Raw genomic sequence first — 22,935 nt, 5'->3', positions numbered from 1 at the left:
GTGTATACAGTGTGTTAGTGTGTGTTGGTGTGTGATAGTGTATACAGTGTGTTAGTGTGTGTTGGTGTGTGATAGTGTATACAGTGTGTTAGTGTGTGTTGGTGTGTGATAGTGTATAGTGTGTTAGTGTGTGTTGGTGTGTGATAGTGTATAGTGTGTTAGTGTGTGTTGGTGTGTGATAGTGTATAGTGTGTGAGTGTGTGTTGGTTTGTGATAGTGTATACAGTGAGTTAGTGTGTGTTGGTGTGTGATAGTGTATACAGTGAGTTAGTGTGTGTTGGTGTGTGATAGTGTATACAGTGTGTTAGTGTGTGTTGCTGTGTGATAGTGTATACAGTGTGTTAGTGTGTGTTGCTGTGTGATAGTGTATACAGTGAGTTAGTGTGTTTTGGTGTGTGATAGTGTATAGTGTGTTAGTGTGTGATAGTGTATACAATGTGTTAGTGTGTGTTGGTGTGTGATAGTGTATACAGTGTGTTAGTGTGTGTTGGTGTGTGATAGTGTATACAGTGTGTTAGTGTGATAGTGTATATAGTGTGTTAGTGTGTGTTGGTGTGTGATAGTGTAAACAGTGTGTTGGTGTGTGATAGTGTATACAGTGTGTTAGTGTGATAGTGTATACAGTGTGTTAGTGTGTGTTGGTGTGTGATAGTGTATACAGTGTGTTAGTGTGATAGTGTATATAGTGTGTTAGTGTGTGTTGGTGTGTGATAGTGTAAACAGTGTGTTGGTGTGTGATAGTGTATACAGTGTGTTAGTGTGATAGTGTAAACAGTGTGTTGGTGTGTGATAGTGTATACAGTGTGTTAGTGTGATAGTGTAAACAGTGTGTTGGTGTGTGATAGTGTATACAGTATGTTAGTGTGATAGTGTAAACAGTGTGTTGGTGTGTGATAGTGTATACAGTATGTTAGTGTGATAGTGTATATAGTGTGTTAGTGTGTGTTGGTGTGTGATAGTGTATACAGTATGTTAGTGTGATAGTGTATATAGTGTGTTAGTGTGTGTTGGTGTGTGACAGTGTATACAGTGTGTTAGTGTGATAGTGTATATAGTGTGTTAGTGTGTGTTGGTGTGTGATAGTGTATACAGTGTGTTAGTGTGATAGTGTATATAGTGTGTTAGTGTGTGTTGGTGTGTGATAGTGTATATAGTGTGTTAGTGTGTGTTGGTGTGTGATAGTGTATACAGTATGTTAGTGTGATAGTGTATACAGTGTGTTAGTGTGATAGTGTAAACAGTGTGTTGGTGTGTGATAGTGTATACAGTATGTTAGTGTGATAGTGTAAACAGTGTGTTGGTGTGTGATAGTGTATATAGTGTGTTAGTGTGTGTTGGTGTGTGATAGTGTATACAGTATGTTAGTGTGATAGTGTATACAGTGTGTTACTGTGATAGTGTAAACAGTGTGTTGGTGTGTGATAGTGTATACAGTATGTTAGTGTGATAGTGTAAACAGTGTGTTAGTGTGATAGTGTAAACAGTGTGTTGGTGTGTGATAGTGTATACAGTGTGTTAGTGTGATAGTGTAAACAGTGTGTTGGTGTGTGATAGTGTATACAGTATGTTAGTGTGATAGTGTATACAGTGTGTTAGTGTGATAGTGTAAACAGTGTGTTAGTGTGTGATAGTGTATACAGTATGTTAGTGTGATAGTGTAAACAGTGTGTTGGTGTGTGATAGTGTATACAGTATGTTAGTGTGATAGTGTATACAGTGTGTTAGTGTGATAGTGTAAACAGTGTGTTGGTGTGTGATAGTGTATACAGTATGTTAGTGTGATAGTGTAAACAGTGTGTTGGTGTGTGATAGTGTAAACAGTGTGTTGGTGTGTGATAGTGTATACAGTGTGTTAGTGTGATAGTGTAAACAGTGTGTTGGTGTGTGATAGTGTATACAGTATGTTAGTGTGATAGTGTATACAGTGTGTTAGTGTGATAGTGTAAACAGTGTGTTGGTGTGTGATAGTGTATACAGTGTGTTAGTGTGATAGTGTAAACAGTGTGTTGGTGTGTGATAGTGTATACAGTGTGTTAGTGTGATAGTGTATATAGTGTGTTAGTGTGTGTTGGTGTGTGATAGTGTATATAGTGTGTTAGTGTGTGTTGGTGTGTGATAGTGTATACAGTATGTTAGTGTGATAGTGTATACAGTGTGTTAGTGTGATAGTGTAAACAGAGTGTTGGTGTGTGATAGTGTATACAGTGTGTTAGTGTGATAGTGTATACAGTGTGTTAGTGTGATAGTGTAAACAGTGTGTTGGTGTGTGATAGTGTATACAGTATGTTAGTGTGATAGTGTAAACAGTGTGTTGGTGTGTGATAGTGTATACAGTGTGTTAGTGTGATAGTGTAAACAGTGTGTTGGTGTGTGATAGTGTATACAGTGTGTTGGTGTGTGATAGTGTATACAGTATGTTAGTGTGATAGTGTATACAGTGTGTTAGTGTGATAGTGTAAACAGTGTGTTGGTGTGTGATAGTGTATACAGTATGTTAGTGTGATAGTGTAAACAGTATGTTAGTGTGATAGTGTAAACAGTGTGTTGGTGTGTGATAGTGTATACAGTATGTTAGTGTGATAGTGTAAACAGTGTGTTGGTGTGTGATAGTGTATACAGTATGTTAGTGTGATAGTGTATACAGTGTGTTAGTGTGATAGTGTAAACAGTGTGTTGGTGTGTGATAGTGTAAACAGTATGTTAGTGTGATAGTGTAAACAGTGTGTTGGTGTGTGATAGTGTATACAGTGTGTTGGTGTGTGATAGTGTAAACAGTATGTTAGTGTGATAGTGTAAACAGTGTGTTGGTGTGTGATAGTGTATACAGTATGTTAGTGTGATAGTGTAAACAGTGTGTTGGTGTGTGATAGTGTATACAGTGTGTTAGTGTGATAGTGTATACAGTGTGTTAGTGTGATAGTGTAAACAGAGTGTTGGTGTGTGATAGTGTATACAGTGTGTTAGTGTGATAGTGTAAACAGTGTGTTGGTGTGTGATAGTGTATACAGTATGTTAGTGTGATAGTGTAAACAGTGTGTTGGTGTGTGATAGTGTATACAGTGTGTTAGTGTGATAGTGTATACAGTATGTTAGTGTGATAGTGTAAACAGTGTGTTGGTGTGTGATAGTGTAAACAGTGTGTTGGTGTGTGATAGTGTAAACAGTATGTTAGTGTGATAGTGTAAACAGTGTGTTGGTGTGTGATAGTGTATACAGTATGTTAGTGTGATAGTGTAAACAGTGTGTTGGTGTGTGATAGTGTATACAGTGTGTTAGTGTGATAGTGTATACAGTGTGTTAGTGTGTGTTGGTGTGTGATAGTGTATACAGTGTGTTAGTGTGATAGTGTATATAGTGTGTTAGTGTGTGTTGGTGTGTGATAGTGTATACAGTATGTTAGTGTGATAGTGTATACAGTGTGTTAGTGTGATAGTGTAAACAGTGTGTTGGTGTGTGATAGTGTAAACAGTATGTTAGTGTGATAGTGTAAACAGTGTGTTGGTGTGTGATAGTGTATACAGTGTGTTAGTGTGATAGTGTAAACAGTGTGTTGGTGTGTGATAGTGTAAACAGTATGTTAGTGTGATAGTGTAAACAGTGTGTTGGTGTGTGATAGTGTATACAGTGTGTTAGTGTGATAGTGTAAACAGTGTGTTGGTGTGTGATAGTGTATACAGTATGTTAGTGTGATAGTGTAAACAGTGTGTTGGTGTGTGATAGTGTATACAGTATGTTAGTGTGATAGTGTATACAGTGTGTTAGTGTGATAGTGTAAACAGTGTGTTGGTGTGTGATAGTGTATACAGTATGTTAGTGTGATAGTGTATACAGTGTGTTAGTGTGATAGTGTAAACAGTGTGTTGGTGTGTGATAGTGTAAACAGTATGTTAGTGTGATAGTGTAAACAGTGTGTTGGTGTGTGATAGTGTATACAGTGTGTTAGTGTGATAGTGTAAACAGTGTGTTGGTGTGTGATAGTGTATACAGTATGTTAGTGTGATAGTGTAAACAGTGTGTTGGTGTGTGATAGTGTAAACAGTATGTTAGTGTGATAGTGTAAACAGTGTGTTGGTGTGTGATAGTGTATACAGTGTGTTAGTGTGATAGTGTAAACAGTGTGTTGGTGTGTGATAGTGTAAACAGTATGTTAGTGTGATAGTGTAAACAGTGTGTTGGTGTGTGATAGTGTATACAGTGTGTTAGTGTGATAGTGTAAACAGTGTGTTGGTGTGTGATAGTGTATACAGTATGTTAGTGTGATAGTGTAAACAGTGTGTTGGTGTGTGATAGTGTATACAGTATGTTAGTGTGATAGTGTAAACAGTGTGTTAGTGTGTGTTGGTGTGTGATAGTGTATACAGTGTGTTAGTGTGATAGTGTATATAGTGTGTTAGTGTGTGTTGGTGTGTGATAGTGTATACAGTATGTTAGTGTGATAGTGTATATAGTGTGTTAGTGTGTGTTGGTGTGTGATAGTGTATACAGTATGTTAGTGTGATAGTGTATATAGTGTGTTAGTGTGTGTTGGTGTGTGATAGTGTATACAGTATGTTAGTGTGATAGTGTATACATTGTGTTAGTGTGATAGTGTAAACAGTGTGTTGGTGTGTGATAGTGTAAACAGTATGTTAGTGTGATAGTGTAAACAGTGTGTTGGTGTGTGATAGTGTATACAGTGTGTTAGTGTGATAGTGTAAACAGTGTGTTGGTGTGTGATAGTGTATACAGTATGTTAGTGTGATAGTGTAAACAGTGTGTTGGTGTGTGATAGTGTATACAGTATGTTAGTGTGATAGTGTAAACAGTGTGTTGGTGTGTGATAGTGTATACAGTATGTTAGTGTGATAGTGTATACAGTGTGTTAGTGTGATAGTGTAAACAGTGTGTTGGTGTGTGATAGTGTATACAGTATGTTAGTGTGATAGTGTATACAGTGTGTTGGTGTGTGATAGTGTATACAGTATGTTAGTGTGATAGTGTATACAGTGTGTTAGTGTGATAGTGTAAACAGTGTGTTGGTGTGTGATAGTGTATACAGTATGTTAGTGTGATAGTGTAAACAGTATGTTAGTGTGATAGTGTAAACAGTGTGTTGGTGTGTGATAGTGTAAACAGTATGTTAGTGTGATAGTGTAAACAGTGTGTTGGTGTGTGATAGTGTATACAGTGTGTTAGTGTGATAGTGTAAACAGTGTGTTGGTGTGTGATAGTGTATACAGTATGTTAGTGTGATAGTGTAAACAGTGTGTTGGTGTGATAGTGTAAACAGTGTGTTGGTGTGTGATAGTGTAAACAGTATGTTAGTGTGATAGTGTAAACAGTGTGTTGGTGTGTGATAGTGTATACAGTGTGTTAGTGTGATAGTGTAAACAGTGTGTTGGTGTGTGATAGTGTAAACAGTATGTTAGTGTGATAGTGTAAACAGTGTGTTGGTGTGTGATAGTGTATACAGTGTGTTAGTGTGATAGTGTAAACAGTGTGTTGGTGTGTGATAGTGTATACAGTATGTTAGTGTGATAGTGTAAACAGTGTGTTGGTGTGTGATAGTGTATACAGTATGTTAGTGTGATAGTGTAAACAGTGTGTTGGTGTGTGATAGTGTATACAGTATGTTAGTGTGATAGTGTATACAGTGTGTTAGTGTGATAGTGTAAACAGTGTGTTGGTGTGTGATAGTGTATACAGTATGTTAGTGTGATAGTGTAAACAGTGTGTTGGTGTGTGATAGTGTATACAGTATGTTAGTGTGATAGTGTAAACAGTGTGTTGGTGTGTGATAGTGTATACAGTATGTTAGTGTGATAGTGTAAACAGTATGTTAGTGTGATAGTGTAAACAGTGTGTTGGTGTGTGATAGTGTATACAGTATGTTAGTGTGATAGTGTATATAGTGTGTTAGTGTGTGTTGGTGTGTGATAGTGTATACAGTATGTTAGTGTGATAGTGTATACAGTGTGTTGGTGTGTGTTAGTGTATATGGTGTGTATTACACTCAGTTGTGCAGTTTGGATTATGCTGTATAACACTCAGCACTAACAGTATTAACATTTATTTCTCCTGATGCCGCCATCATTTCTCAAACTCCCACAAACAAGTCCGCTAACACACATAGGCGTATGTGAGCTGAGCTTTCTACTTCACACACACACACACACACATACACACACACACACAGCTTTAGTGAGAAAATTAAGGACCGATTTGACTGAGTGCCTGTATGTGGCTCCTTCTGTGTGTGTGTGTGTGTGTTTGTGTGCGTGTGTGTGTGTGTGTGTGTGTGCGTGTGTGTGTGTGTATGTCAGCTGTCAAAACACTCCTTCTGACAGCTCACACACACCCAGGAGTGGGCGGAAAGGGAATAGAAAAATCAGTGCTGCTTTCACACACACACACACACACACACACACATTCACACACACACAAACTGCTGCACACACACAAACTGTAGACATGTTTCCACAGCAGGAACTTTTTAAGGAACTCAGGAAGTTCAATGGCAGTTCCTCTAGAGGAAGGGGGAAGGATGTCACTTCCTGTTCAGTGTCTGTGTTCTGAGTTCCTGTGTCTGAGATAAAAAAAGGACCTGGTTCTTCTTTATGTAAAGAGGGAACAGTTGCACAGAGCGCCTCTGTTTACAACTACAGCAGCAGTATAACACCAGCAATACACCTGGAATGATGTTTTCTCTCCATCTAAACTCTCCTTCTATTCTATTCTATTCTATTCTATTCTATTCTATTCTATTCTATTCTATTCTATTCTGTTGTGTTTATAAACTGGTTTATAAAGGTACTATAAGTCCGTCAGGCTGTTTTGTTCTGTTCTGTTCTATTCTATTCTAATTTATTCTGTTCTATTCTTTTGTGTTCATGAACTGGTTAATAAAGGTATTATAAGTCCATCCATCTATTCTATTCTATTCTATTCTATTCTATTCTATTCTATTCTATTCTATTCTATTCTATTCTATTCTATTCTATTGTGTTCATAAACGGGTTAATAAAGGTATTATAAGTCCATCATTCTATTCTATTCTATTCTATTCTATTCTATTCTATTCTATTCTATTCTATTCTATTCTATTGTGTTCATGAATTGGTTAATAAAGGTATTATAAGTCCATCATTCTATTCTATTCTTTTGTGTTCGTGAATTGGTTAATAAAGGTATTATAAGTCCATCATTCTATTCTATTCTGTTCTATTCTATTCTATTCTATTCTATTCTATTCTATTCTATTCTATTCTATTGTGTTCATGAATTGGTTAATAAAGGTATTATAAGTCCATCATTCTATTCTATTCTTTTGTGTTCGTGAATTGGTTAATAAAGGTATTATAAGTCCATCATTCTATTCTATTCTATTCTATTCTGTTCTATTCTATTCTATTCTATTCTATTCTATTCTATTCTATTCTATTCTATTCTTTTCTATTCTTTTGTGTTCGTGAATTGGTTAATAAAGGTATTGTAAGTCCACCAGTCTATTCTATTCTGTTCTGTTCTGTTCTATTCTATTCTATTCTATTCTATTCTATTCTATTCTATTCTATTCTATTCTTGTCAGAGATGTGGATGTGTAGTGATTAAGGTGTTGAACAGCTGATCAGAAGGTTGTGAGTTCGAATCCTAGGTCCACAAAGATGCCACTGCTGGACCCTTGAGCCAGGCCCTGCTCATACACTCCTCAGTTATATAAAATGAGATAAAGATGTAAGTCGCTCTGGATAAGGGCGTCTGCTAAATGTCTCTATTGCTTGTTTGATTTTATTATATAACCTCTTATACAGATCGTATTCTCTTCCTTCTAATCACTTTGTTTAATATATTAATGAAGTAATTTGATGACTGTTATTTATTTGTGCAGTGACAAAGATGCTTGTCTTTATTCAGTGTAGAAATGATGGCAGAGTGTAAACTGTGTAGATTGTGTGATAATTGGAGCAGGAGGACATGCTGGACTTCAGCGTTATCTGTGGAATGTGTTGCTTTAAGATCCACATGTAGGCTAAAGTTTAAAGAGGGATTATGGGAAACAGATGATAAAAAGAGCTTCATATGGAAGCGTGTGAGCACTTTATTTCATGATTTATATTCCATTCTGTTCTCTCTCTCTCTCACACACACACACACACACACAAGTAAGCTAAAATCAGCATGCTAAAATAGCCACTATGTTTATTAGTACCAAATATTTTTGATTCCTGTGCTGATGATCAGGTGGTCAGTAAATCACACTCTTCAAGTGTTAATGATGGAAATTTCCAAATTCACCTTCTGTAGGTTTGAGGAACATGACCTGGAGTCAGAATGTTGCTGATGTTGAAAATCTGATCAAATTTCATGCAGTGAATTGGTGATGTCCTACCAGTGGACAATTAGCTAGATTAGTCTTGAATAATGAATAGAATAAGAATAAAGGTGTGTTGGTGCCATCAGACTGCCGGAGCCTTCTGTACGTGATGTGAACTTTCCCGTTATTATTATTGTTGGCCAACATAAGCACACTTTCAATGTTTCCTGTTTTTCCTTGTGGGTTTTTTTGGCTTGAGAAAGTCATGCCTGTGTTTTGGCAAAGTGAAATGCTGCAGTATTTTTAGGTTTATTAAAATGCTCCTGTAAGCGTCCACTCAGCGATGTTCCTCAGACTGCTCTGATCCGTTTATTCCAGTTATTCAGGAAACATGTGTTTGTTAATGTGATTAACGCGCTGTGGTGGAACATTCATTAAAAATTATACTCTTTCACTATATTAATCACAACTGATCACTGATTCACTTTTTGGTCATTATTTCTTATCGTGACTGTTAACTGTTGTGTTACTGGTGTGTTACAATTGTGTTACTGTTGTGTTACGGGTGTATTGTTGGTGTGTTACAGTTGTGTTATGAGTGTATTGTTGGTGTGTTACAGTTGTGTTATGAGTGTATTGTTGGTGTGTTACAGTTGTGTTATGAGTGTATTGTTGGTGTGTTACAGTTGTGTTATGAGTGTATTGTTGGTGTGTTACAGTTGTGTTATGAGTGTATTGTTGGTGTGTTACTGTTGTGTTATGAGGGTGTTACAGTTGTGTTATGAGTGTATTGTTGGTGTGTTACAGTTGTGTTATGAGTGTATTGTTGGTGTGTTACAGTTGTGTTATGAGTGTATTGTTGGTGTGTTACTGTTGTGTTACGGGTGTATTGTTGGTGTGTTACAGTTGTGTTATGAGTGTATTGTTGGTGTGTTACAGTTGTGTTATGAGTGTATTGTTGGTGTGTTACTGTTGTGTTACGGGTGTATTGTTGGTGTGTTACAGTTGTGTTATGAGTGTATTGTTGGTGTGTTACAGTTGTGTTATGAGGGTGTTACAGTTGTGTTATGAGTGTATTGTTGGTGTGTTACAGTTGTGTTATGAGTGTATTGTTGGTGTGTTACAGTTGTGTTATGGGTGTATTCTTGGTGAGTTACAGTTGTGTTATGAGTGTATTGTTGGTGTGTTACAGTTGTGTTATGAGTGTATTGTTGGTGTGTTACAGTTGTGTTATGAGTGTATTGTTGGTGTGTTACAGTTGTGTTATGAGTGTATTGTTGGTGTGTTACAGTTGTGTTATGAGGGTGTTACAGTTGTGTTATGAGTGTATTGTTGGTGTGTTACAGTTGTGTTATGAGTGTATTGTTGGTGTGTTACAGTTGTGTTATGAGGGTGTTACAGTTGTGTTATGAGTGTATTGTTGGTGTGTTACAGTTGTGTTATGAATGTATTGTTGGTGTGTTACAGTTGTGTTATGAGTGTATTGTTGGTGTGTTACAGTTGTGTTATGAGGGTGTTACAGTTGTGTTATGAGTGTATTGTTGGTGTGTTACAGTTGTGTTATGAGTGTATTGTTGGTGTGTTACAGTTGTGTTATGAGGGTGTTACAGTTGTGTTATGAGTGTATTGTTGGTGTGTTACAGTTGTGTTATGAGTGTATTGTTGGTGTGTTACAGTTGTGTTATGAGTGTATTGTTGGTGTGTTACAGTTGTGTTACGGGTGTATTGTTGGTGTGTTACAGTTGTGTTATGAGTGTATTGTTGGTGTGTTACAGTTGTGTTATGAGTGTATTGTTGGTGTGTTACAGTTGTGTTATGAGGGTGTTACAGTTGTGTTATGAGTGTATTGTTGGTGTGTTACAGTTGTGTTATGAATGTATTGTTGGTGTGTTACAGTTGTGTTATGAGTGTATTGTTGGTGTGTTACAGTTGTGTTATGAGGGTGTTACAGTTGTGTTATGAGTGTATTGTTGGTGTGTTACAGTTGTGTTATGAGTGTATTGTTGGTGTGTTACAGTTGTGTTATGAGTGTATTGTTGGTGTGTTACAGTTGTGTTACGGGTGTATTGTTGGTGTGTTACAGTTGTGTTATGAGTGTATTGTTGGTGTGTTACAGTTGTGTTATGAGGGTGTTACAGTTGTGTTATGAGTGTATTGTTGGTGTGTTACAGTTGTGTTATGAGTGTATTGTTGGTGTGTTACAGTTGTGTTATGAGTGTATTGTTGGTGTGTTACAGTTGTGTTATGAATGTATTGTTGGTGTGTTACAGTTGTGTTATGAGTGTATTGTTGGTGTGTTACAGTTGTGTTATGAGGGTGTTACAGTTGTGTTATGAGTGTATTGTTGGTGTGTTACAGTTGTGTTATGAGTGTATTGTTGGTGTGTTACAGTTGTGTTATGAGTGTATTGTTGGTGTGTTACAGTTGTGTTACGGGTGTATTGTTGGTGTGTTACAGTTGTGTTATGAGTGTATTGTTGGTGTTACAGTTGTGTTATGAGTGTATTGTTGGTGTGTTACAGTTGTGTTATGAGGGTGTTACAGTTGTGTTATGAGTGTATTGTTGGTGTGTTACAGTTGTGTTATGAGTGTATTGTTGGTGTGTTACAGTTGTGTTATGAGTGTATTGTTGGTGTGTTACAGTTGTGTTATGAGGGTGTTACAGTTGTGTTATGAGTGTATTGTTGGTGTGTTACAGTTGTGTTATGAGTGTATTGTTGGTGTGTTACAGTTGTGTTATGAGTGTATTGTTGGTGAGTTACAGTTGTGTTATGAGTGTATTGTTGGTGTGTTACAGTTGTGTTATGAGGGTGTTACAGTTGTGTTATGAGTGTATTGTTGGTGTGTTACAGTTGTGTTATGAGTGTATTGTTGGTGTGTTACAGTTGTGTTATGAGTGTATTGTTGGTGTGTTACAGTTGTGTTACGGGTGTATTGTTGGTGTGTTACAGTTGTGTTATGAGTGTATTGTTGGTGTGTTACAGTTGTGTTATGAGTGTATTGTTGGTGTGTTACAGTTGTGTTATGAGTGTATTGTTGGTGTGTTACAGTTGTGTTATGAGTGTATTGTTGGTGTGTTACAGTTGTGTTATGAGTGTATTGTTGGTGAGTTACAGTTGTGTTATGAGTGTATTGTTGGTGTGTTACAGTTGTGTTATGAGGGTGTTACAGTTGTGTTATGAGTGTATTATTGGTGTGTTACAGTTGTGTTATGAGTGTATTGTTGGTGTGTTACAGTTGTGTTATGAGTGTATTGTTGGTGTGTTACAGTTGTGTTATGAGTGTATTGTTGGTGTGTTACAGTTGTGTTATGAGTGTATTGTTGGTGTGTTACAGTTGTGTTATGAGGGTGTTACAGTTGTGTTATGAGTGTATTGTTGGTGTGTTACAGTTGTGTTATGAGTGTATTGTTGGTGTGTTACAGTTGTGTTATGAGTGTATTGTTGGTGTGTTACAGTTGTGTTATGAGTGTATTGTTGGTGTGTTACAGTTGTGTTATGAGTGTATTGTTGGTGTGTTACAGTTGTGTTATGAGTGTATTGTTGGTGTGTTACAGTTGTGTTACGGGTGTATTGTTGGTGTGTTACAGTTGTGTTATGAGTGTATTGTTGGTGTGTTACAGTTGTGTTATGAGTGTATTGTTGGTGTGTTACAGTTGTGTTATGAGTGTATTGTTGGTGTGTTACAGTTGTGTTATGAGTGTATTGTTGGTGTGTTACAGTTGTGCTATGAGGGTGTTACAGTTGTGTTATGAGTGTATTGTTGGTGTGTTACAGTTGTGTTATGAGTGTATTGTTGGTGTGTTACAGTTGTGTTACGGGTGTATTGTTGGTGTGTTACAGTTGTGTTATGAGTGTATTGTTGGTGTGTTACAGTTGTGTTATGAGTGTATTGTTGGTGTGTTACAGTTGTGTTATGAGTGTATTGTTGGTGTGTTACAGTTGTGCTATGAGGGTGTTACAGTTGTGTTATGAGGGTGTTACAGTTGTGTTATGAGTGTATTGTTGGTGTGTTACAGTTGTGTTATGAGTGTATTGTTGGTGTGTTACAGTTGTGTTATGAGTGTATTGTTGGTGTGTTACAGTTGTGTTATGAGTGTATTGTTGGTGTGTTACAGTTGTGTTATGAGGGTGTTACAGTTGTGTTATGAGTGTATTGTTGGTGTGTTACAGTTGTGTTATGAGTGTATTGTTGGTGTGTTACAGTTGTGTTATGAGTGTATTGTTGGTGTGTTACAGTTGTGTTACTGGTGTGTTACGGGTGTATTGTTGGTGTGTTACAGTTGTGTTACTGGTGTGTTACAGATGTGTTACTGGTGTATTGTTGGTGTGTTACAGACGTGTTACTGGTGTGTTACTGGTGTATTGTAGTTGTGTTACAGTTGTGTTACTGGTGTATTGTTGGTGTGTTACAGATGTGTTACTGGTGTATTACTGGTGTGTTATGAGTGTATTGTAGTTGTGTTACAGATGTGTTACTGGTGTATTGTTGGTGTGTTACAGATGTGTTACTGGTGTATTACTGGTGTGTTATGGGTGTATTGTAGTTGTGTTACAGATGTGTTACTGGTGTGTTATGGGTGTATTGTAGCTGTATTACTGGTGTGTTACTGGTGTGTTACAGGTGTATTGTGGGTGTGTTACGGGTGTATTGTGGCTGTGTTATGGATGTATTGTGGGTGTGTTACAGGTGTATTGTGGGTGTGTTACAGGTGTATTGTGGGTGTGTTACAGGTGTATTGTGGCTGTGTTAAGGGTGTATTGTGGCTGTGTTATGGGTGTATTGTGGGTGTGTTACAGGTGTATTGTGGGTGTGTTACAGGTGTATTGTGGCTGTGTTATGGGTGTATTGTGGCTGTGTTATGGGTGTATTGTGGCTGTGTTATGGGTGTATTGTGGGTGTGTTACAGGTGTATTGTGGCTGTGTTAAGGGTGTATTGTGGCTGTGTTATGGGTGTATTGTGGGTGTGTTACAGGTGTATTGTAGGTGTGTTACGGGTGTATTACTGGCATGTTACTTGTGTATGGTGGGTGTGTTACGGGTGTATTGTGGATTTATTACTAGTGTGTTACAGATGTATTGTGGGTGTGTTACAGGTGTATCGTGGCTGTGTTACGGGTGTATTACTGGTATGTTACTTGTGTATTGTGGGTGTGTTACCGGTGTATTGTGTATTTTTTACTGGTGTGTTACAGGTGTATCGTGGCTGTGTTATGGGTGTATTGTGGGTGTGTTACAGGTGTATTGTGGGTGTGTTACGGGTGTATTACTGGTATGTTACTTGTGTATTGTGGGTGTGTTACCGGTGTATTGTGTATTTTTTACTGGTGTGTTACAGGTGTATCGTGGCTGTGTTATGGGTGTATTGTGGGTGTGTTACAGGTGTATCGTGGCTGTGTTACGGGTGTATTACTGGTATGTTACTTGTGTATTGTGGGTGTGTTACCGGTGTATTGTGTATTTTTTACTGGTGTGTTACAGGTGTATCGTGGCTGTGTTACGGGTGTATTGTGGGTGTGTTACAGGTGTATTGTGGGTGTGTTACAGGTGTGTTTTCACTCCACAGATGTAGTGTTTCTCTCGGCTATGCAGCAGTGCAGGAGGGACGGTGAAGATGGACACCCCGAAATCCTCCAGAGCTAACAACACTCCTCTGACCACGCCCACCCGGTGAGTGCTAATTCATCTAAATGCTACATTCCACCTGCTGTATTCTTATTGGCTGTCCTTTGCCATGTGACCACAAAGTGAGCCATAAAGTAACAGGCAGCATTTGGCTGTAATCGATATATTTCACACTTCCCCTCACCCACTTCCACTTGCCTAAGTGTCCTAATGTTTAATTACATACTTCAATGATTAGGAATGGATTTTGTTGAAGTTTCTTCATCTTTACACTTTCTAGTTTTGAGCAAATAGAAACCCAATAAAACATCTGTCACATCTGTGTGTGAACTCATGAAACCTGCAGTGTGCATATATGTTTGTGTGTTTAATATGCACTGATGGAAGATGATAGGTGTCATGGTGATGTCACCGTTGTGGCTCTTCAGCGTGAAGAGAAGCTTGATAACTCGCAGCAGTGTTAATGCTGTCACTGTTACAGCTCTGTTTCTCCGTCACATCACGTAAAGTTGTGTGTGTGGGTGTGAGTGATGCTCAGATCGCTGCTCTGTGTTATCATCATCATCATCATCATCATCATCATCATCATGGCTTCAGCAGAGAGTTCAGCTCAGATTTTCTGCTCTGTTTATTCTGAGACAAAAAAAAATCACACAAAAACACTGGCTTTGTTTTCACTTCAGTTCTGTTTCAGACCTGAACACGTCATGAACAAACGCATCACACAGAATAAACAGGAAATACAGACACGGGAACACTCATTATAAAAATGATGGCAATTACACATTTATTACAGAATGAAATGTTGCATATTATGTTTCAAAATGTTTCAGTAAATAATATATAAATGAAATATGTTTATTTATTGATGATGCTGTACAAACAGAATTAAACTCAATTCATTTGATTTTTATTTGCATATTGCTTTTAACAGTGGGGGTCTAGAAAAATATACATTTTAAGAATAAAAGTTTAAAATTGAAATGAAAATGTATCCCTATGGTGGAGAGAACAATTCTCTGAGACGATGTGAGGAAGAAACCTGGAGAGGAACCAGAGTGATAGGAACCTCATCCTCATCTGGGTGACACCAGTGAGTGGGATGATAAATCATTATAAACACAGAGAGTGGGATGATAAATCATTATAAACTCAGAGAGTGGGATTATAAATCATTATAAACACAGAGAGTGGGATTATAAATCATTATAAACTCAGAGAGTGGGATGATAAATCATTATAAACACAGAGAGTGGGATGATAAATCATTATAAACACAGAGAGTGGGATTATAAATCATTATAAACAACAGAGAGTGGGATTATAAATCATTATAAACACAGAGAGTGGGATTACAAATCATTATATCTCTTAGAGTGGGATTATAAATCATTATAAACACAGAGAGTGGGATTATAAATCATTATAAACTCAGAGAGTGGGATGATAAATCATTATAAACACAGAGAGTGGGATTATAAATCATTATAAACAACAGAGAGTGGGATTATAAATCATTATAAACACAGAGAGTGGGATTATAAATTATTATAAACACAGAGAGTGGGATTATAAATCATTATAAACACAGAGAGGGGGATTATAAATTATTATAAACACAGAGAGTGGGATGATAAATCATTATAAACACAGAGAGTGGGATTATAAATCATTATAAACAACAGAGAGTGGGATTATAAATCATTATAAACACAGAGAGTGGGATTATAAATTATTATAAACACAGAGAGTGGGATTATAAATCATTATAAACACAGAGAGTGGGATTATAAATCATTGTAAACAACAGAGAGTGGGATGATAAATCATTATAAACACAGAGAGTGGGATTATAAATCATTATAAACACAGAGAGTGGGATTATAAATAATTATAAACACAGAGAGTGGGATGATAAATTATTATAAACACAGAGAGTAGGATTATAAATCATTATAAACACAGAGAGTGGGATTATAAATCATTATAAACACAGAGAGTGGGATTATAAATCATTATAAACACAGAGAGTGGGATTTTAAAGAATTTCTACAATTCTCTACAGCTGTATATAGTCAGGTTTGTCACCAGGAGCTCAATCAGTGTAATTTCTGAGTTCATTATAGAATTAACACTAATTCCTTCCTGCTGAAGCCATTAAATGTTCAATGATGGAGACTTTCTTTATACACAGGAGGTGAAACCACTCTGTATGAGAAATGAGAGAGAGAGAGAGAGAGAGAGAGAGAGAGAGAGAGGGAGAGAGTAAAACATCTGTAGTTCAGATGTTCATTGTTGTATTCCACACAGGCTTTTTATAGATCATCAAAACACACACATTCCACACACACACACACACACACGCACACACACACACACACACACACACACACACACACACACACACGCACACACACACACACACACACAACAAATTCCTCACCATAAGAATGGGGTGGGGCTTTAAACCACACAAACACACACACACACACACACACATTTAACTTTACCTCAGTATGAAGAGTGTTGCTAGAAAAAGAAAAGAGCACAGATAAAAGTATTAGCACCCAAATAACTAAACTAAATAACTTTTATTATTCATGTCTATGACTCCACCCACTTTCATGGGTAGTGTTACATGGTACAAACACACACACACACACACACACACACAAACAAAATGCCCTGCCATCACAATGCCCTGACCTTATTTCTGAACCTCTGTGTACCTGAACAGGTGAATATCAACAGCACAAAGATTTATACATGTGAACAAGAACATTTAGCTATGTGTGTGTGTGTGTGTGTGTTGTGGAGCGTTACGACCATCTCTGATTAGCGCTCCTCACTCAGCTAGCTCACGTCATGCTCCAGTTTCAACAGGTGTTCATCTGTTTGTCTTCACTGAGCTCCAATTCTCCTCTGCACATTATCCTGCAGTGTTTACACTCCCAGCGCGCTAACACTCCACCATTACCCCCACCCAATTACCCACAATCCCCTGCACTCTAGCAGAAACATCACAGCATCCTCAGAGCTGAATTCACTCTATAATGTCTTCACACCTGCCCCAATTAACACACAGACCTGCAGGTTTATTCACATTAATTCTTACAAAACTCACCACAAGTCACTGCTTCAACAGGAATCATCTGAATTTCCTACATATAACATTCTGTTGTTTTTCTTGTGATATTGATTGACAAGGAATCATCCTGCTACCCAAACTATAGATCTAATGTGAAGAAAGAATTTTTAAAAAAGAATAATTTTAAGTTATGTTGTCAATGTTCACCTGACTTTAGCGTGGACGCTAGCTCTGAGCTCCGAGCTCCTCACATATTGTGGATTTTTGTGGATTCTATGCTAAAAAAAAAATTCCAGTTTATAGTATTTTTAATTGTGAATATGAATTTATGGATCATCTTTATGATAACACAGTAATTAAATTGTCTTAATAACGAGAAGCTTTCCGTCTCAGTGAGAATTTATTTCAACGCTCTTTGGCTCTAACTGGGTTTTTGCTTCGTGGCGACAGATGTTAGTGGTGACATGTCTGTGTTCTGCATGTCTGTGACTCTGTGTGTGTGTGTGTGTGTGTGTGTGAATAATAGAACACACTGCAGTGTAACACGACACTCGTTCGCACACCTGAGAGCAGCTTCTGTCTCAAACACTTTATAAAACAAATCCGCTGAAGAGACATCAAGTGCTGTTAGGTTCTTCCACACGGAATTATATAAATAATAAATAATAAATAATAAATGTGTTTTGACATTGAGTTTGCTGACTTTATGGAATAAGAAGGTTCCAGATCCAGAGGAGTTCCTCAGCGGCCGTGTGTTCGCATTTATACATTTTTCAATTCATTTTTTTTTTGTCATTTAATGTTAAATTATATACTAAATAATAAAGAATAAGTAATAATAGTCCATAATGAGTTTATGCTGAAGGTGAGCTTTCTAAAGTTTATTAACTGTAATGCTGCTAAAGCTGATGTCAGTTAGAGAAAAGCAATTTTTAATGTAAAAGATATAAAAATAAAAATATAAACAAGTTCTGCAAATAATATAAGAAACAAATAAATAAGTTATGTTATTATTAAATTACTCTCCATTTTCAGAATGTATAAATTCTGCAAATAAAATTAAGTTTATCACAAACACACAAATAACTTTTCATTTATTTCATAAATTTAATTTTTTTTTTTTTTTTTGCAGAATTTCTAGATTTCTATAAAGCTGCTTTGCGTCTGTTAAACGCTAATTTAATCCATAACATTAAGAGGCTTTGGATAAAAGATTGCTCGTTATTTTCATGATGTCAGGCTGATGTTTATCAGAGACTGAGGAGTTTGGACTTTAGCGTGACGTGACGTGGGTTTTTTTTTCGGATGCTCGGTGAGAGGAACGCACTCGTGACCCGATCTCGCTCGGGTTCTGTGTAAACAGAGAACCATGAGCAGAATAAAGGGCGTGTGCACGCTGACATCCTCGCCACGCCGCTGCGTAAATATTTGTCGTTTCCTGGGATGAGAGCAGCGATTTCAGCTCGTCCTGTAAAACAAAGCCATTATCCTGATTATCCCATTCGGCTCAGCGCCGCTTCCTCTCGCTATTGTGACAGAAGTTAAAATGGAAAGATTTTGTTTGCAGGTTTTGACCATCAACATGACGATGTGTAATTTAATCCTCACCGCAGGGTTTATTTATTTAGAAGCCCAGAAAAACACGCAAGAGTTACACGCAAAATATTTCTTCAGGATTAGAAAACATACAATTACGATTTAGAATCTGAGAATTAAATGTGTTCCTGAGGTTTCGATAAAAACAGACGTTCAAAGAAACCAGTTAGTCATTTTACTATTATTTATTTATTTATTTATTTATTTATTTTTCATTACAGTATTGTGTTTAATAAATGCATAAATCACACTAAACCAAAATAATAATAATTTACTGTGAAACAAAAACAAACCTCTTTGTTCAGAATTGCTGAATACAATCTGCTCCAGAAGAAATAGCACTCTAAGTAAAAATGTGAATTTATTTAATCTCTAAATTAGGGGAAATATTCCAGCTGCTTGACTTATGCATCTCTACAGGGGTGCCAATAATTAAGGAGTATACTCATGTTCATATTCTGCCCAGAACTTTCCCATAATTTTCCTGTTACAAATGAAACAAACAGCACATGAGGCAAGTTTATGGATTTTAGAAATAATAAAGCGGATTCCGAATTATTTCAGTATTCAAAAGTGAGAATGTTTCAACAATGTAAATGTGCTATAAAGTAAAAATAGCCGTATATAGATTTGTATTCATGGTTCAAAGCTCTCTCTCTCCCCCTCTCTCTCTCTCTCTCTCTCTCTCTCTCTTCGTCACAACTGAATCACTGCCATTACAACAAATTTACCTTTTTTTTGCTTAATGGAAAAAATCTCTCGTGTTTTCATCACAGTCTGATGAAATTAGTTTTTCTCTGATATGGTACACAAATGAGCTGTGAGAGAAAACCAGAGCGCAGAAACATGAATTATGGTGTGTGTGTGTGTGTGTGTGTGTGTGAGTGCTCCTGACCTTTCACCGCCGATGGTTATTAACATGGCGGCTCGGCTAATTGGAGCCCACTTGTGCCAAACAGCCTCAGAGTTCAGAGGTGTGTGTGTGTGTGTGTAGCATAGCTGTTGTATTTATAATTCCTGATGTGCTGAAATATAAGCTAAAAATATCTACTTTTATGATCTGAAATGGAAGTTGATGATTATTTGCTTTTTAACACTTTCTTCTATTTTAATTTATTCTAATTCTGTTTATTTGGTAACTTTTAAGTTCTTTTGTCTTCTTGTATTCATTGCCTGTTCTAGCTTATTTTGTATGTAATTTACATTATTTATCATTTATATTACCTAGATTGTCTTTATGTGTGTGTGTGTGTGTGTGTGTATTGCCTTATTTATTATATTTTTTTGTGTGTGTTTATTTGTTTTATCCAGTTTGTTCATTGAACTTTCTAAAACCTCATGTTTGATGCCTGAATCTTTTGAAAAATCTGTGTCAGCTCTCAGGTTTCACACGACATGGAGCTGCTTCACATCCAGAGAAGAATAAATCCTGTGAAACATCTGAACTGTTAAAATCAGATAAAGATGGACACCGAGATCAGATCAGATTATTTTTATGCAGTTTTTTTCCTCCCTTGTATGTCATCTCACTGCTCATACGTCAACTCTGTGGTGTGTGTCTGAGAGAGAGAGAGAGAGAGAGAGAGAGAGGGAGGGAGAGAGAGAATTAACTTTTTGCCTTTTGCTGTCTCTGAGTCAGTTGTTCAAAATTTTCCTTATATGGTCATGTGTGTGCAATTTCCTGTCCTCACCAGTGTGGGTTTTGAGAGCGTCTGCCGGAAATCAGTCTTATTGGTGGACAGTTTGAGGCATGAGAGAGATTGTGATGGAGAATCCTCTTTAAATCCACTTCATTAAGTCTCAGTATTACAGAGAAATCTCTCTACAGCGGTGCGTGTGTGTGTGTGTGTGTGTGTGTGTGTGTGTTTGTGTGTCAGACCTGATCAATAACCTGTGTGTGACTCCTGAATGACCTTCATATAGCTCATCGATCCACACCTCAGCAGTCAGCCTTTAAAGCTCTAATACGTTTGTTTACTCAGCTTAGCTCCGCCTCTTAGGTCATGTGACCCGGACACAAGCGTTATTACAAAATTGAGTTTTGGTATTTAACTTGTCTAACTTGTATTTAAGCCTTATATAACCAAACTCATGGTCCTGCTTCAAATTTTACCTCATAATGGTTATATTTAATTACATCCATTTGACATGTTTATACATATATCAATGTATTGGATTTCTAGAATGTGTCAGAACCTGAGAAGTGTGAACCTGCGGGTCAGAATTAAGTTCAATTTACTTCAAACTGAGTCAGAGACTGGAGGGATAAGATCCATTTACCGAGTTTAATCAAACAGAATCACAAGCAAACAATCCAAATTGTGAGGCAGGAGCAGAAAGAGCGAACACAGGTACACAAAGTCCAACAATCCAGAACAAGCAATCCAAAGAGCAAAAGTACAAAACCACAAATCCAAAATTGTGACTCCAAAAGACAGAGGAAAAGGTCGAACACACAATGAACAATGACAATAGTAAGGAAACGGCTGGGTATGTAGCAGGAACTAACAATACTTACTAACAATACAATACTTACACGCACAGTCTAATGGTGTGAGCATGGTTTAAATACATTTGAAATCAGGAAGTAACCTGGAAGAGAGTGGTGTGACCTGGAAGTCCTCAATATTCCAGTGTGGGCTCCCTCTGGCAGGTTGGAGCTGTTACAGAATCCCCCCTCCTGTGAACACCTCCAGGTGTTCTTCTCCTGGGTCGTTACCTGATAGGTCTGGGTGGGTCTGATGAAATTCAGCCATTAGTGAGGGGACCTGCTTGTTATCCGTGTTGACCCACGATCTTTCCTCTGGTCCATACCCATCCCAGTCCACTAGATATTCCAGACAGCCCCTCCTTCTTTGGGAGTCCAATATTGTGTGGACAAGATAGGGATCATCTATGTCTAGTGGCAGTGGAGAGAGTCAGGGCTGTTGTGGCAGTGGCGTGAGCTTGAGCAAGGAGGCATGGAAAGACGGTGAGATACGGTAGGGGACAATGGAAATAATGCTGGTAGACCAGGACTGGAAAGGGGTGATTCCGGTAGAAGAGTGAGTCAGGGAGTTCAGGGCATATTCTATATAGGGTGAAAACTCACTCCACAGATGCTGCTCTTGGCTACAGTCGGCAGGTAAGTAGTGTCTGATTCAAACATTCTGCAAGTTTATTAGCTTGGGGATGGTAACTCGATGTAAAGCTGATGTTGATTCCAGGTTGACAATGGCTTTTTTAATCAGGGTTTTGATAACCACTAGTTTAAATGATTTAGCCAAATAGCCAACGCTAAGGGAAGAATTTATCATTTTTAGAAGGTGTTCGGTAGCTACTGGTATTATCTGTTTAAGGAAACATGTAGGTAAGGGATTTAGTATGCAGGTTGATAGTTTTGAAGATGAAATTAGTGAAATTAGACCAGGTTCTTGAAGGGGAGTAAAACATTCTAAGCTCTGATCAGAAATAGTATTATTATCTAAAGGATTATTTATCAAGTTGTTTGGTTTTAAATTAATAGTCTGAATTTTTTGCCTGATATTGTCAATTTTTCCAATGAAATAATTCATGAAGTCATTGCTGCTGCATATAGATGGTGTGGACTTTTCTGCAGTGGTTTTACTCCTAGTTAGTTTTGCTACAGTACTATTTAGGATTTAATTTAGGATTGTTTTTGTTATCATCCAACAATAGGGCAGAGAGATACGCTGATCTAGCAGTACTACGCTGATCTTTTTGTAGCTCAGAAGGCTTCCTTCAGTGCTAACTGAAATATTGAAAATTTAGTTTGATGCCATTTATGTTCTAGTTTCCTAGCTGATTGTTTTAAGGTTTGTGTGTGGTCGTTGTACCATGGTGCTAGTTTCTTCTCTTTAGTTATTTTCCTTTTGAGTGGAGCTACAGTATCTAAGAACACTCTTGTATGTTGCTCTGGATAAAAGGCGAAGGCGCAGACTTTGATGCACCTTTTAACATCTGTGGCTAGGGATGGCCACCAGAAGGCATTCTATTCTAGCCTTGTGGTCCAGTTTATATCAGGGTGTCCTGAATTTGGCCCAGTATGAAACCACTGGATGGTCCTCTAGTGGAGGATTATGGGCATGTACTGGCGCGTGGGTGGACAATCAGGAGGTGGGGCTTTGATTAACTGAGGCCATAGCATGTCTTCAATGTGGTCCCACTGGAACGGGGCAATGACCAGGGAGGATGGTAGAATGGGTTCAGGGTCCGGGTTCTTGCCTATGGGGTCATGATAGCAGGAGAGGGTGTCGGCCTTACTGTTTTTGGTTCTGGGGCAGTATTTGACAGTGAAATTGAGTCAAATAAAGAACATAGCCCATTGGAATTGA

The 22,935-nt window shown here is 37.6% G+C and overlaps 1 protein-coding gene across 1 annotated transcript in view; it reads left to right on the top strand.

Annotated features, from left to right (window-relative positions):
- Positions 1–22,935, top strand: part of LOC131357356 (protein inscuteable homolog) — a 43,589-nt gene that overhangs the window by 9,472 nt on the left and 11,182 nt on the right. The window contains exon 2 of the mRNA XM_058396288.1: positions 13,859–13,962. Within this exon, the coding sequence (XP_058252271.1) occupies positions 13,907–13,962 (56 nt within the window). The 5' untranslated portion in view covers positions 13,859–13,906. The remainder of the gene's footprint in view (positions 1–13,858; positions 13,963–22,935) is intronic.

The sequence above is a fragment of the Hemibagrus wyckioides genome, linkage group LG08 (assembly GCF_019097595.1).
Source record: "Hemibagrus wyckioides isolate EC202008001 linkage group LG08, SWU_Hwy_1.0, whole genome shotgun sequence".
NCBI classification, from domain to species: domain Eukaryota; kingdom Metazoa; phylum Chordata; class Actinopteri; order Siluriformes; family Bagridae; genus Hemibagrus; species Hemibagrus wyckioides.
Note: the sequence above shows the minus strand (reverse complement) of the source record. Positions and strands in the feature narration are given on the sequence as shown.